The sequence below is a fragment of the Euprymna scolopes genome, chromosome 14 (genome assembly GCF_053919585.1).
Source record: "Euprymna scolopes isolate OS-2025 chromosome 14, ASM5391958v1, whole genome shotgun sequence".
NCBI classification, from domain to species: Eukaryota; Metazoa; Mollusca; class Cephalopoda; order Sepiida; family Sepiolidae; genus Euprymna; species Euprymna scolopes.
The window spans coordinates 111,454,612-111,468,665 of record NC_136495.1 but is presented as its reverse complement, the minus strand read 5'-3'; the positions used below and the strand labels follow the sequence as shown (position 1 = coordinate 111,468,665).

The following is a 14,054-nucleotide window of genomic DNA, read 5'->3' as shown; positions in this document are numbered from 1 at the left end:
GTTGATAATGAAGTTTGTGATGGAGCTACTCTTGAGTTTGTGATGGAGCTACTCCTCCTATACTATCATGTGAACATGTGCTGATCAGAAATGTATTGAAGAATGATCGAAAATGTGGAGTGTATATTGTTGCATTTCTTTTATAAAAAGAACCATAGCTGACCTGCCTGGTTTTAGGATTTAATCATTGCTTATAGGGAAGGAGAAATTGTATCAGTGTCCAGACAAACCGATTGTCTCTTCATCAGCATCCTTTCATTTTATTTGCATTAAATTTGTTCAGTAATAAACCAAAACTTAGTTTTACAATATATATATATATATATATATATATATATATATATATATATAATGTGTGTGTGTATATTAGTGTTGGGATGGTTAATCAGAATAAAAAAATCAACTTTTTAAAGTATCAGTTTTGGACTTGGATAAAATGTTTTTATTTTCCGATGCCGAAAACGATTCTTTTAATTGTTCTTATTTCTTTGCTTTTGTTTAGGACTTAATTTTTTCATGGCTTAAATGATGATAAAATGATAAATATTTATTGATTTTTTAACTATCTGTAAAACTAAAATGTACATATTACTCTTACATTTTTATGTTTGCGAAGGTATATGCATGTATAATATGGGTTTTTACAGTGATCCCCCCCCCTCAAATCAACTCTATATTATTATTATCTTATATTATTATTAAATATATTATATATATAGATATATATATATCTATATATATAAAAGCGAAAATGTGTGTATGTATGTATGTTCGCTTTTTGTGTATGTCCGAAAAAGGATTTTTTTTTTTTTGGCGGCTTCTTGAGGCCGTCGCTTATTTTAAAAACTTTTTATATCACGTCGAAATCATAATATCTACGAGTTACGAACTGGGGTCGCATGTGTATTTAATTTGCCTGACTTTCGAAAGCTAAATATTCAACATTTTTCGATCAGTGCGTGTAAATTCGCCTTTTTCGTATAATAAAAGCGAAACTAATATGAAGGTTGTTGCATCGTTCCTAGCACGATTCGCCAGGAACATCCAAAAGCAATCAGTTTTGATCAGTGCGTTTTTTTCCTTATATCAGACAATTGCTATTCAATTCGGATAATCCCCTTTCAATGGGGAACTGGTTTCCCCCCCTCCCATCATCTTGGGGAAGCCCAAACTGCCCCGCAGTAAATGAAAAAATGATCCCGCAGTGAAACAAAGTAAACAAACGCCAAAAAACTGTCCTGTCATCTTAACGCTCCCACGATGACCTCATTAAGTGGCAACCTGTCAATCAAACCTCCTTGACTTTACTCACTTTAATTGCTCTTACATTAACATTGTCGCCGTAGCGCAGGTGTTCAGGCTCAGTCTATAGGCCTCAAGGCTCCGAGTTCGAGCCAACATGCCACCAACCCCTCATCTTTTTTTTTTTTTTTTTTTTTTTTTTTAAATCGCCATCATTGTTGTTTCCTTTTTGTTCTGATTTACCCCACCCCCAACAAACACATACACCTACAAATACCTGGGCAACACTGGGTACCCCCCCTCCCATTAGTCTATCTATATATATAAAAGCGAAAATGTATGTATGTATTTGTGTCTGCTAAAAACTTTCGACAGACACAACAAAAATTCACAAACTCGGTATCATATTGAAGCTCCATCCTTCGCTCAAAAAATATCGAAAAGTTGGCCAAAAACGTTAATTTTTTTTCACCCCGAAATCGACAATTTTCGACAGGGGGGAGGGGTCAACAAAAACGGCCCTCTCGACCGGTTCTACGCATGCGTCAGATGACGTCATTACCTGATTTACTTTAAATAGTTGAAAAACTGAACAAATTTCGTGTACGTTGCATTAGGTCAGTTAATTAGCACGTTGGTTCATTATCTAAATGTTTTGGGTTCGAATCGTGGTGTGAGATGTCTTTTTTTTTCTTCGATTTTTTAAAATTTAAATATTGAACCAGTGTTATTTAAGCCATTTTTCACGTAATGTTCGTTTTTCTGTTTTTTTTTTTTTTTACTTCGTTTATCCACCCCCGACTACACACCCAAAAACACCCGGGTACCCACCGATTTTTTAAATTTTAATATCGAAACAGGCTTATTTAAGCCATTTTCACATTTTCGTTTTTCTGTTTTCATTGTTCGTTTGCCTTATGTTAGTTTTTTTGTGTTTTTTCTCCGCTGAAGTGTTAATGTTGTTTTCTTTTTTTACTTCGCTTATAGCAAACAAATCTATGTCGTCATCGTAACGCTCGATGACTTCCGGGCGCACACCTGTCAATTTCGTTCTTAAATAAATTCAAACAATTTTCACTAAATCATTCTGGCTGGCCGATTTTATTTTCAAACTTCGTCTCAGGGCTTCCGGTTCGATCCTACCCCCCCCCCCCCACTTTTTTTTCACACTTTAATTTACAATTTTGCCTCAAGGGTTCTGGTTCGATCCTCATACTTAGCTACCTAATCATTTTTTTTTTTAATTTTACCCCCCCCCCCCCCGGGTTCTTTTTTTATTTAACACCACACACACCTACAAACACCCGGGCAACGCCGGGTACCCCCGCTAGTGAAAAATAAAAGGAAAACTTTCAAATTTTACTTAAAATAAGAATTTGATTGTGAAATTTAATCCACCATAATGCATTTTTATTTATTCATAAACAAGGTAGCCAAAGTTTTTTTTTTTTTTTTTTTTTTTTTTTTTTTTTACTTTTGTTAATAGTTAAAAAAAAATAATTTAATTAATTTGTCACCCAATCTGATTTGAAAAGAATTTGTGAACATTTAAACTGTTGAATATGTAATCTTGAAAAGAAAACTGACAGAGCTCCTTTTCACTAATGCCGTAATTCGTGTCAACAAATCTCTGTAATCCTAAAAGGGAAACTGACAAAACTCCTCACAACAACTCTCAACTTTGAAATTTTTTCTCAGCTGTCAAACATTCAACTGTCTGTCTTCCTCAATCTGTCCTGCTTAAAGCAGCTATTCCCTTTGTATGCAAATCTACAAACACGTGTTTTTTTTTTTTTTATTTAAAAAATTTTTTAAACTTTTCTTTCCCTGATTGTATATTTGATTTTTTACCACTTTTCGAATTGCTGTGGATTGTAAAACAAACCCCAAATTTTGTTTTGGAAACTTGAATTTTGTCTGGAGAAGGCCTTGAAAAACTTTGAAAAGTCCTTGAAAATAGGCAGTGAAAATCTGTCCGAACCCTGTAATATATTTGTCTTTAATATTATTTTAACTTAATTTTAGTCTGCAGTTTACATGTAACGTCTATATAATTTCCAGTTGCACCTTTGTCAAATGCGTGCAAAATCATGTATATGGTGTTAGTTCCAATATGACAGCAGATGAACAAATAACATAAACGACTTAGCTTTATTTACAAATCAACAGATAGCAGTGAAGTTACGTGTGGTCAGCACTAAGGTGTGCAGGGCAGGGCAGTGCAGAAATGTTTTCACTGTTTGATCGTTGTTGATTTTTTCCCTTGTTCTTTGTTAACAGCCTTTTATTTACATTTCATAAATTGGAATTCGATTGTTTTTTTTTTTGTTTTGCATTTTACGCAATTTTAATCCAGTTAGAAGGCAGGACGTCCCATTGTTTTCATTTTTAGGTAATTTTCTAAGACCTCAACTTTCGATCGGAACATAGGTTGATATCATTGCTCAGCAAGCTGTCAATCTCTGGCATTGCATGTGTGCACCTACATTCAATATTTTTTGATGTTGCTCATCACCTATCCAACATGTGGACTGTGCAGGAATACTGTTATTCAGGAACCCATTTATAACATGGAGAGGAAAGGGCGTCGTTAACTATTTTGTATTTTTTGCTTAACTATAATAATAAACAAAAAGTACTGTAAAAATTTAACTTTAAAATTCTATTTAAAAAATCGCATGGGTTTTAAACTGCAGAAATACCTTTTTTTAATGTTGTTGCATTTCTTGTTTCAATCTGATTTTCTTTTGAATTGTGTTGTTCTCTTTCTAGTGTAGTCAAGCATCGGCAACCGAACAGAACAAATGAAGGAGTTAAAGATAAATTTCTTATACGACTTTACCAACAGGGACATGGCAAGAAGATTTTGGGTATGTAAATTGGGTACTATTTTGATTAGTTAAAACGGATCTTGTACAGTATAGTGGGAATTCCAAAATTGTATTTTAAAATTACTATTAAGTACTTACATGTTATGTTGAAATTAGTAAAAATTCTAAACAATGATACAGTAGAAGATATGCTAAAACTATTTAAAAAAAAAAAAAAAAAAGTAGATATTAGTTGTCCGCCATTTTATTTTGAATTGGCGGATTGCAATTATTTTGTCAAAATTATAGACTGCAGTTACTTCCCCTGGATGTTAAATTTTATTTTTACTTGTAATTATTTTCTACTCAATCATTTTTTTGTCATTTTTACTAATTTTGAAATGACCCGTGAGTACATAATGGTGTTTATTTAATTTTTTTACTGCAAATGCATCTATTTGAATTTCAATTATACTGCACAATTAAAACATTCATGCAATAAAAAAAATCTTTTAGTGTATCTCCTATATAAACTGAAGTCGGTATCTTTATCATTTTTTGTTATCGATAGTTTTCTTCCTACAAAATCAAAATTAAAAGAAATAAAATGTACTTTGAATTCCTTCCAAAAAAATAATTTATCTTAAAATTATTTTTATATAACTGCCATTGTTTTTCTTAGTAATTATCCGAAATTTTCCATATATTAAAAAACAAAAATACAAAAAAAATCTTTGTATTAATTATGGAATGAAATTGTCATGTTCCAATGACAAAAAAATGAAAAAAAAAAATAGGGCACAACTCTGTATTTGTCCAACTAACTTCACTTTGTCCAAAACAAAAAATAAACAGCATAGTTTAAAAAGAAAAACAAAAACAAATTTTAAGTAAATACTACTGGGCAATGCTGAGTAGGGATAGCTAGCATGTTATAAAATTTTATATTCATCTTTATAAATTTTATTTTCAAGGAAAAAGGGAAGTGACTGCTGTCCTCTATGCATCACGGAGGTCTGCCCCAACCTCTCGACCAGAAGATGATTTTCAAACATTGCCTGTTGGTGAAAAAGCAGATTTACGACAAAGGCCTGTCTCTGATGGTTAGTATTGTTATTGGGCATGCACTTCTGTTTTGACTTGCTTTCTACAATTTTTTTTTCTGAACACAATAGTGATTATCAGTGCTTTTTCAATTTCACTAACTTTGGAGCCTCCCCCCTAGTTTCGCTCCATGCTCATTAAAATATGGCCACTCTGGTTTTTTTCCAGATAAAAAAAGAAAAGCTGCTCATTTTCCTGTTTATATTTAAATAATTTATTTAAAATTTCCACAAACATTCGACTGTATTTGGAAACAAGTTGCACACATAGTTCCAACATTTTCATCAATCATAGAATGCATTTTTAAAATTTTTTTTGGTGGTTGTCCAGAATCTCTCCATATATTAAAAAACAAAATTACAGAAAACTCTTTATGAATTACATGCCCATCATAGTGTTGTATTGTGGGTGTATATAACGTGTGTGTATATATATATATATATATATATATATATATACGTATTCATGCCCATCTAGTCTATATGTGTGTATAAAACTGATCACGTGTCATCTAGTGGTTATAAATATTCGTTATGCCCCCGCATCAAAATGGATATGTGATATAAAGAGGTTTTGAAATGGCACCAAACAGTTATGTTGTATACTAGGGTTGTTATAAACAGTGTAGCTGTATAACAAGTATATATGTTTGTCTTGTAGATATATACACACACACACACACGGGTTTATATATATAACAGATGAGTGTTTCTATAATGAGTCTTAACTTATGAGTGTAAGCGTTCTGATATGCGATTCTTCTAGTGTATTCTCTATTGGGTGTTGATGTGTGTATACATAAATTAAGTTTATAGATATCGTCGGTTGGAACACCAGCGAAACATACCTCAAATCTTCCTTCCATGCATCCTGAGATTAAAGGCACTTCTCTTTGAAAGTGAAAACACTCAGATAGGAATTATATTTTGATATAATCATTTGTTCTTTGCAGGGTTTTTTTCCAGAGTTGGCATGCTTTGTATAAGATTACACTTTTCTAAGTCACCCATTTATGACTTCCATGGGCAACCAGTCATAAAACCCCATCTGTCTGCTAACGCATAGCGTGTCAAACTGATCTCTCTCATAATTACCTCTACATCTCAAAATCTATATTTTTGTTACGTCATCACTGCACGTAGCCTAAAGATCCTTGCTGGGTTTTTGTCACATATATTTGCTTATATTATGGTTAGCTTAAATCTCATGTATCAAATTAGCATCAAATTAGCATCAAATTAATATTCTTGACAACTATTAAATGTAAATATTTCAACTTAACATAACTTTTCACATCCATAAAATATTTCTATTTTAACAATATACGTTTACCAATCATAATAATAAACTATTATAATTTCATGAAAATAACCGATCATTTTAATAGTTTCTGGGGTTTTCCGGTAAACTCAGAACAGAATAGAATGATCATATTTCCAAAAAATCATGTACATTGATTAAGTAGCTTTTTTTTTTTTATAGAAAATCATTTTGTTACAAATTTAAGTGATTAATGGTCAATCGTAGCTATTACAAGGCTGGAAATCAGAGAAAAAAAAATCTTGGGAATTCGAATTGTGTTATCTCTTTGCTTATTCAAGTTGGCGGAGCAAGACACACTGTCCTCGTTTCCTCATAACATTTGATTTTCTTAGTTAAAAAATTAAAAAAAAACCTACCTGATTAATTCACATGATTTTTAGAATATGACATTTTTGTTCTGTCACAGGTATGTATAACATACATATTTTTCTTTATTTTTGGTTTTAATATAGAAGGAGATTCTAGACAAGAACCCTTTGTTCTGAATAAAAGATTTTGGGAAAAATTGGACAAGGTTAAAAAATGGAAGATAAATTAACAGAAAATGTTATGGAATTTACTGATCTAATATGAGGGGGGGGGGTTCCAAAAGTAATGCTTTCTAGTCCGAATGGATCAGTGGGGATTGCAGATTGCATTGTTATGATGACAGAATTAATGCAGTTTCATCTCTCTGTTGCAGATATTGACGGTGTGGGACTCTAAGAAAGCAATCCTTGTCATGGACGTGCATCAGAAGCAGAGATATGTCATTAAATTCTTGGCAAGAGTTCTTTGAGAATGATGATGGCCATGTAGAAAAATAAATTCGGGAGTACAAAAGGTTGCTTGTTTTAATGGTACCACTTCAGTCTTCATACCTCTTCAACTATTTGAGTAAAAAAAAAAAAATAGGAGGCTTTACCTTTGAAACGATCCTCGTACAATCCAAATACATGAAAAATATAATTTATAAAATTATTTTTAAATTATAGAAGTGTTAGTTTTTCAAGAAAATTTTTTTCTGGTTTTATTTGTTTTATATCAAATCAGTTCTTTTTTAATCAATGCCAAAACAAAATTCATATTTCCTAGAACTGCCTATCTATGGAACTCTATACTGCAGGGTTGCTTGCTGGCTAACTATGACTACAACATGGTTGCTTTCAAATTCAATGTAAACAACTCCTTGTAGAGCTGCCCTCCTAAATATTCAAATTCTACCAAATTTCTTTGCTGACACTCATTAACCCTTCTCCTTGAATGGCTTATGGGCTTTGATAAGTGGTGACTCCCTTGTAAAAAAAAAAAAAAAAAATGGACACAGCATTATTCATAACATCTGATAAACACATCCAAAAACTTGCATATAAGAAACTAGCTGAAATACCCGTCTCTGCTGAGTTTCTCAAATCTTCCTTTTCTGCAAATCAACCTAATTGACCACAAATGTAAATAGTCATATATAATGACAAATAACAAAATTGTACATCTAGAAACAAAAGTTTTAAGGATCCCAAAATTCATGCTAGAATTGTTCGAAAGGACCTATGGCGTAGTGGATAAAGTACAGTAGAACCCCAGGTTACAGCATTAAGAATTAGTAACAAAATATAGTACAGTATATAATACACATGTATATCATCAAATAACATAAATAACACCATAAGGTGGGGAAAATACTGTAACTAGGAGCCGGAAAAACATTGTATTCCACATTGTAACTTGAAAAAAAAACGTATCCTAGGGGTTTTACTGTACTTGGTAAAATCCAGTTGTAAAGTAAAGGTTGAAGGTTCAATTGTCAGTGTGGGCAATACTCAGAATACAATTGCAAATTACTTAGAAGCATACTACCCCATCCCATGGATTAAATAAAGGGTTCTGTTTGAATGAAATTCCATGCAGATTCCCGAGTTTAACAGAAAGATACTGGAGGTTACATTGACCAAAACATTGGGAAAACAAAAATTGGACAAATCCAAATAATATGAATAATCTTATTTAATAATTAAAAATAGTAACACTAATCTAATATATATATGTATGTATATTTTATTTTACTGAGTAAAAATAAAATAAAAATACAAGCAATTTATAGAATCTGCCTAGAATGGGAAGGACTTTAGGATTTTTTCCTTTTTAACTCACATGTGGTCTGTAATTGTTTTTGTTCTACATTTTTCCTACAAAATCCTGATGATGTCCCCTGAAATAGGGATGAAACGTTGATTACTATTCTATTAATTCTCAGTTTTCCTTCTTGAATAACACACACACACATATATATATATATATATATATTCCCATTTGAGGAATATCTTCCTCATAACATGTTTAAGAATACCTATCAATGCCTCCGTTCAATCTCGAAAGACAAAGGATACTCCCTGTAAGGGCAGCTGCGTATGTAATTGTGAGGCAAGTGTTGTGTAATCACCAACCACACCTCTCCTGAATCGGCACTGCTTGAGTTCAGTGGCAGGGAGAAGTCCAGGACGACTGGAAACGATGCTGAGATAAGCGGAGAGCACATACAGCACTTGGAAGTCCCAAATGGTCACCCATTTAGTACTGACCAGGTTCAACGTTGCTTAACTTTGTAAAATTCTTGCTGATTATTGCAAATCTTGAAGTCTGTTTTTTTTTCTTCTTTCTTTTGCCCAGATCAACACACGGTTACAAAATGGCCGAGTATGTTTCTCATTTGTCTGGGAATGCTTTGCATTTCTGTCCTGATGTTGCCAAATGAGGGTTCGGATATTGAATCCGTTTTGCCATCCTTTCTTAACGTAAGCGTCAATCAAAAATGTGTGGCTGCATATATTCTTGGTAAGATCATTGTTGGTTTTCTATTTTCTTTTTTTTCTTTTTTCTTTTCTTAAATTATACATACTTATGATGTGACCGTCTTTGGGAGCGGTAGGGCTCCCTATTGGGAGGAGGTTGAGACTCCCGACACATTGGAGAATGCTGGGCGGATTGTATGCCCGGGCATTGGCATCCAACCCTACTGAGGATTGTGAATTTTATTATTTTTATGAAACCGACATATAAATTTTATTGTTTGGTGGAAAACTGGCAACACATGTTACCTTGAGAATAGGTAACGGAAATTGAGGTTATGAGCTTAAGCTTTTGGGGGCTTGAGAAATCGGCAGACCACAGGCACATACACAGGAAATCGAGAATTCCCCTGAGATGACGTACTTACTGGTGATGTTACTACCCCTGACCTGACTACATAAACGAGTCCCCACGCTAAAATCGGCAGTTGGAACTAAGATTTGAGCGAATCTAATACTAATTGAAGAGTTGTTGGCAACCCTCTCTTCCCGACCATCACCACCACACAACTGAGAGTAATTAAATCTAATTGGGACTCAGTAGGGTTTTGTCAAAATCAACATCTGAACAATTGTATATATTTTGTATATCTAACTTGAATTAACTAGTAGAATAGATATATCTGAGTCTTTCTTTTGTGTGCATGAAAATCGACTCTTTTCCAGTGTGACAGACTGACAAAGCAGCAACCTACCAACCCGAAGGTGAAGTGATTCCGACCAGATCGACTGAGTCCCCTGCGAAGAACTAGCACAGGTCACATTGAGGTCGGTGACCGAAGTTTGACTTGTATGTGATAAAGGAGATCCCTATTAGGTGATCGCTGAGAGTTCACATACTGACTGTATATATCCGACATTGTCAGCTCAAATCGTATTGCTGCGCAGAAGGTTTAGTCACATACTATTTAAGATACACCAAATCTCCTCGCTCTGAATCCTGTTACTATTTTTCTGAAAGTGGACCACATGTTGGATTTATGTAACAGTCACAGACATCTATGTAGCAGCAATGGCCTTCACATATGCAAATGGCCAAGCCATGGTACAAGGTGATATCACAGCGGAGAGAAAGAAAAAAAGGAAACAAAGAAGCATGTGTTGGCACAAGGGAATTGTTTTAACCATGTGCCAGCATGATAGACTTTTAACCATGTGGTAATATCACAGGACTTTTAAGTACATGTCGATATAACAGGAACCTTTAAAAATAAGATACAAGATGTGCTAATCCTCCGGACTTTTGCTAGATTTCTGGGTGGCCATAAGCTGTTAAACAAACTATATGTATAACAAACTGTTAAATGACCCAGAGAGCGAAAGAGCAAGAATGTTATGTGCTGATGGTTTGGTGGTGAGACGACCATTAAAAAATGCGTTTTCTTTCAACTGAAAAAAAAAGCAAAAAAATTCAGTCGAATTTCATTTCTTTGTTTTTTTTGCGAGACTTTCATATACAACACTGGGTCTGTGTTAACATGTAACTACTATGTTACATATATAGAAGCATAAAGCACATTAAGTTTCATCTATGAAAATCAAACGATCAAGGAGAAATAACTCTCATCGCTCAGATAAATAAAGCTTACTTCAATTTTTAAATGGAACTGATGTCGTCTTTAGTAAATAATTAAAAATAGATTAAACTCGGCATTACCCTGTCATAAAATATGCTTAAACATGATATTTTAATTTATGCAGACTTTGTATTTATTATAGTTAATCCTTTATTAATTATTATATTGTACCCAATATATAGTAATGATTTTAAAAGTTGACTTCTGGTTCTACCAGATCAGACAAAATGCATCTAACATTGATGCTTTTTGTTTTTTTTGTTTTTCTACTTCCTTTTGCAAAACTTAATTATGTTCTATAAAAAACAACAACCTACCTTTTCCCCCTTTTCCTTCTTCCCATTTCCCCTTTCTCTTTCTATATCCCTCACTTCCTGATTGGTTTCCCAACTTAAAGTCTACTAAACATTAATACTGTAACCTTTTTTCCTGTCCCATTGCAAAACTCATTCCTGTTATGCAGGGCAGGGAACAAAAACGATAAAATCCACTATAAAACAACCAAACCAAACACTACAAACTAGCGATTGAAGATACAAAAAGATTGAAGAACAAAAACCTTCTACAAAATAACTGGATGCAATATGAATACTATTTCCCCAATAATGGATTAGGCATTAAATAACCCAAAAAGGGTTATGCCGTAAAACAAAGCAACCAAACCATACACTACAAATAAATATTTGAAGATAAGACATTCCAGCCCATATCATCCAGCCCTGATCCCCCCCCCCCGATTTATTTTCTTATGAACACCTCATAAAATTTAAGTAAAAACTAAGAAAAATCTGCATTTTCAGCTTTATTTGAATAAAAGAACACATTTTTTCAGAGGGTTGAAAAAAAATAACAACTTTATGGTAAAATATTTAAAGATTTAAAAAAAATCAGAATCGGGGATTTAGTATGAAATCAGTAATTGTATCAGAATTGGGGAGGGGGAATATTGGAATCGTCTCATGACTAATATATATGCTAGTGATGGGACGATTCCAATATTTATCCTGATTCAGAATCTTTATAAATCTCTAAATATTTAACCATAAAGTTATTTTTTCCTGATTATGGTAAAATCACATGTTAAATGTGCAGATAATTTCTCAAACGTGTGGAGGGTGGGTGGGGATCTATAGATTTGAGGGGAAAACAAATGAACACATATCCAAGGAAATGGCAGAAACACTAGAGGATGACCTCCAATCTGTAGTGGAATGGGGACAAAAATGGTTGGTCACATTCAATGTTGCTAAGACTAAGCTTGTTTCCTTCAATAACTACAAGAAACCTTCTCTACCACCAATAGCAATGGCCAAGAACACATTGCCTGAAAGTACTTCTTTTAAACTCCTCGGCCTAACATTTACAGGGAATATGAACTGGAATAGATACATTGAGAGCATTGCCAAGGCTGCTGCAAGGAAGGTTGGCTCCTACCGTGCTAGAAAACTACTTATGCCTGACAGTATCCTATACCTCTATAAGGCCACCATTCGCCCATGTATGGAGTACTGTTGTTACATCTGGACTGGTGCATCTGCTGCTTGTCTCTCGCTCCTGGACAGGGTTCAAAAAAGAGTCGCCAACCTGATAGGTCCTGAACTGTCATCTAGGCTTCAGCCTCTGTCCCATCGACGAGATGTTGCATCCCTCTGCCTGTTCTACAAATACTTTAATGGTGAATGCTCTGACGAACTGCAAACACGTGTACCTCCCCGACGTAACTACCCCCGACAAACCCGACAAGCTACTAAGTCTCATCCCTTTACAGTAGAGATCCCTAGGTGCAAGAAAGCCTTTTACTCCAATAGTTTCTTCCCCAGAACTGCGGGTCTTTGGAACTCCTTTCCGGGATTCTGCTTTCTCAACTGCACTGATATGCAGAAGTTCAAGTGTAATGTTAACAAACATCTTTCTACTCATCTCCCTTCATAATGACCCCGCTAATTAAGTCCCTGATAGTAGCCCCCTGCTTCAAAGTGGCACTGTGCCTTGTTTGGGGTGAAAATTGAATTAAAAAAAAAAAAAAAAAGTTGCAGGTTCCATTAGCCGAAACATTGTAAAAATAACAACTCGGATGAGAATAGTCTTATAATTAAAATGATACATGTTATATATATATGTGTATATATATTTTTTCTTTTGTATAACACTAACATTTTAATTGATTTTCTTTCTTTTTTTTCAGGGGCGATAACAATGATATTAGTCAAGTCTTATTCATAACCCTGGATGAGTTGCCTCCCTTCTTGCATTGCGAGATTGGAAGGTGTTTATAAAGAATTTTTTTTAATAATTTTATTGACTGCTGTAATATAAATTATTGTATATTTTATATTTATTTATGTGACAAACGAAAAAAAATCCATAAAACACGCGGTGATAATCTGATTGCTTTTTTAATTTATAAGCAATTTTAGTGCAAGACCAGAATTCAATCTATTTAAAAACAAAAATACAGAAAAATCTTTGATATACGTATCCGTCAGAGAATAAAAATGTCCTATTAAAAAAATCACATAAATTGATGAAGTAAATTTTTTTTTTTTTTTTTTTTTTTTTTTTGAACTGATATCAAATTTTATAAAAAAGCGAGAATGGTGTCTCATTCTACCATATTTCCGAGAAGGTAAAAATTAATCACTGGTTACTTCCCCTTAATGACCTCTCTAGAACTAGAGATCAGCTACGATTTTTTATTAAATCACTAAAAAATCTATTAAAAAAGAAAAAAAAAAAAGCCCTACTTGATCAATTTTTGTAAGTTTTGGAATAGCTTCTTTTCTAGCCATGATGGATTTTTCTTTTTTAATATAAATTGAATTCTGGACGTGCACTGAAAACCGCCATTTGCAAAAATGGACTAGAAAGAAAAACAAAGAAAAATTAAAAAGAAAATGTTAAAAAAACAAACAAACAAACCAAAAATAAAAAAAAAATTTCTGAATATTTTAAAGATTCATTCATCTTAAATTTGTATTATTTGGTCAAAATAACCATCCTCATGTTTACTTTATTTATATGAATATAATTTAAGTCTTAAAGCTGCCTTGCTTAGAAAAAAAAAGTCAGACGTAATGATATATATATATATATATATATATATATATATATATATATATATATATATATTATGCAACAACTTCGGGTGTAAAGAGATCCAAAATCAATAAAAG

The 14,054-nt window shown here is 33.2% G+C and overlaps 1 protein-coding gene across 2 annotated transcripts in view; it reads left to right on the top strand.

The window, feature by feature from the left end:
* The window catches only part of LOC145293219 (motile sperm domain-containing protein 1-like), a 36,728-nt gene extending 22,894 nt beyond the window's left edge, over positions 1–13,834 (top strand). For both annotated transcript variants that reach the window (XM_080139760.1, XM_080139761.1), the window contains exons 4-7: positions 4,015–4,112; positions 5,027–5,155; positions 9,126–9,290; positions 13,067–13,834. In XM_080139760.1, the coding sequence (XP_079995886.1) occupies positions 4,015–4,112; positions 5,027–5,155; positions 9,126–9,290; positions 13,067–13,104 (430 nt within the window). In that variant the 3' untranslated portion in view covers positions 13,105–13,834. The remainder of the gene's footprint in view (positions 1–4,014; positions 4,113–5,026; positions 5,156–9,125; positions 9,291–13,066) is intronic.
* The last annotated feature ends 220 nt before the right edge of the window (positions 13,835–14,054 follow it).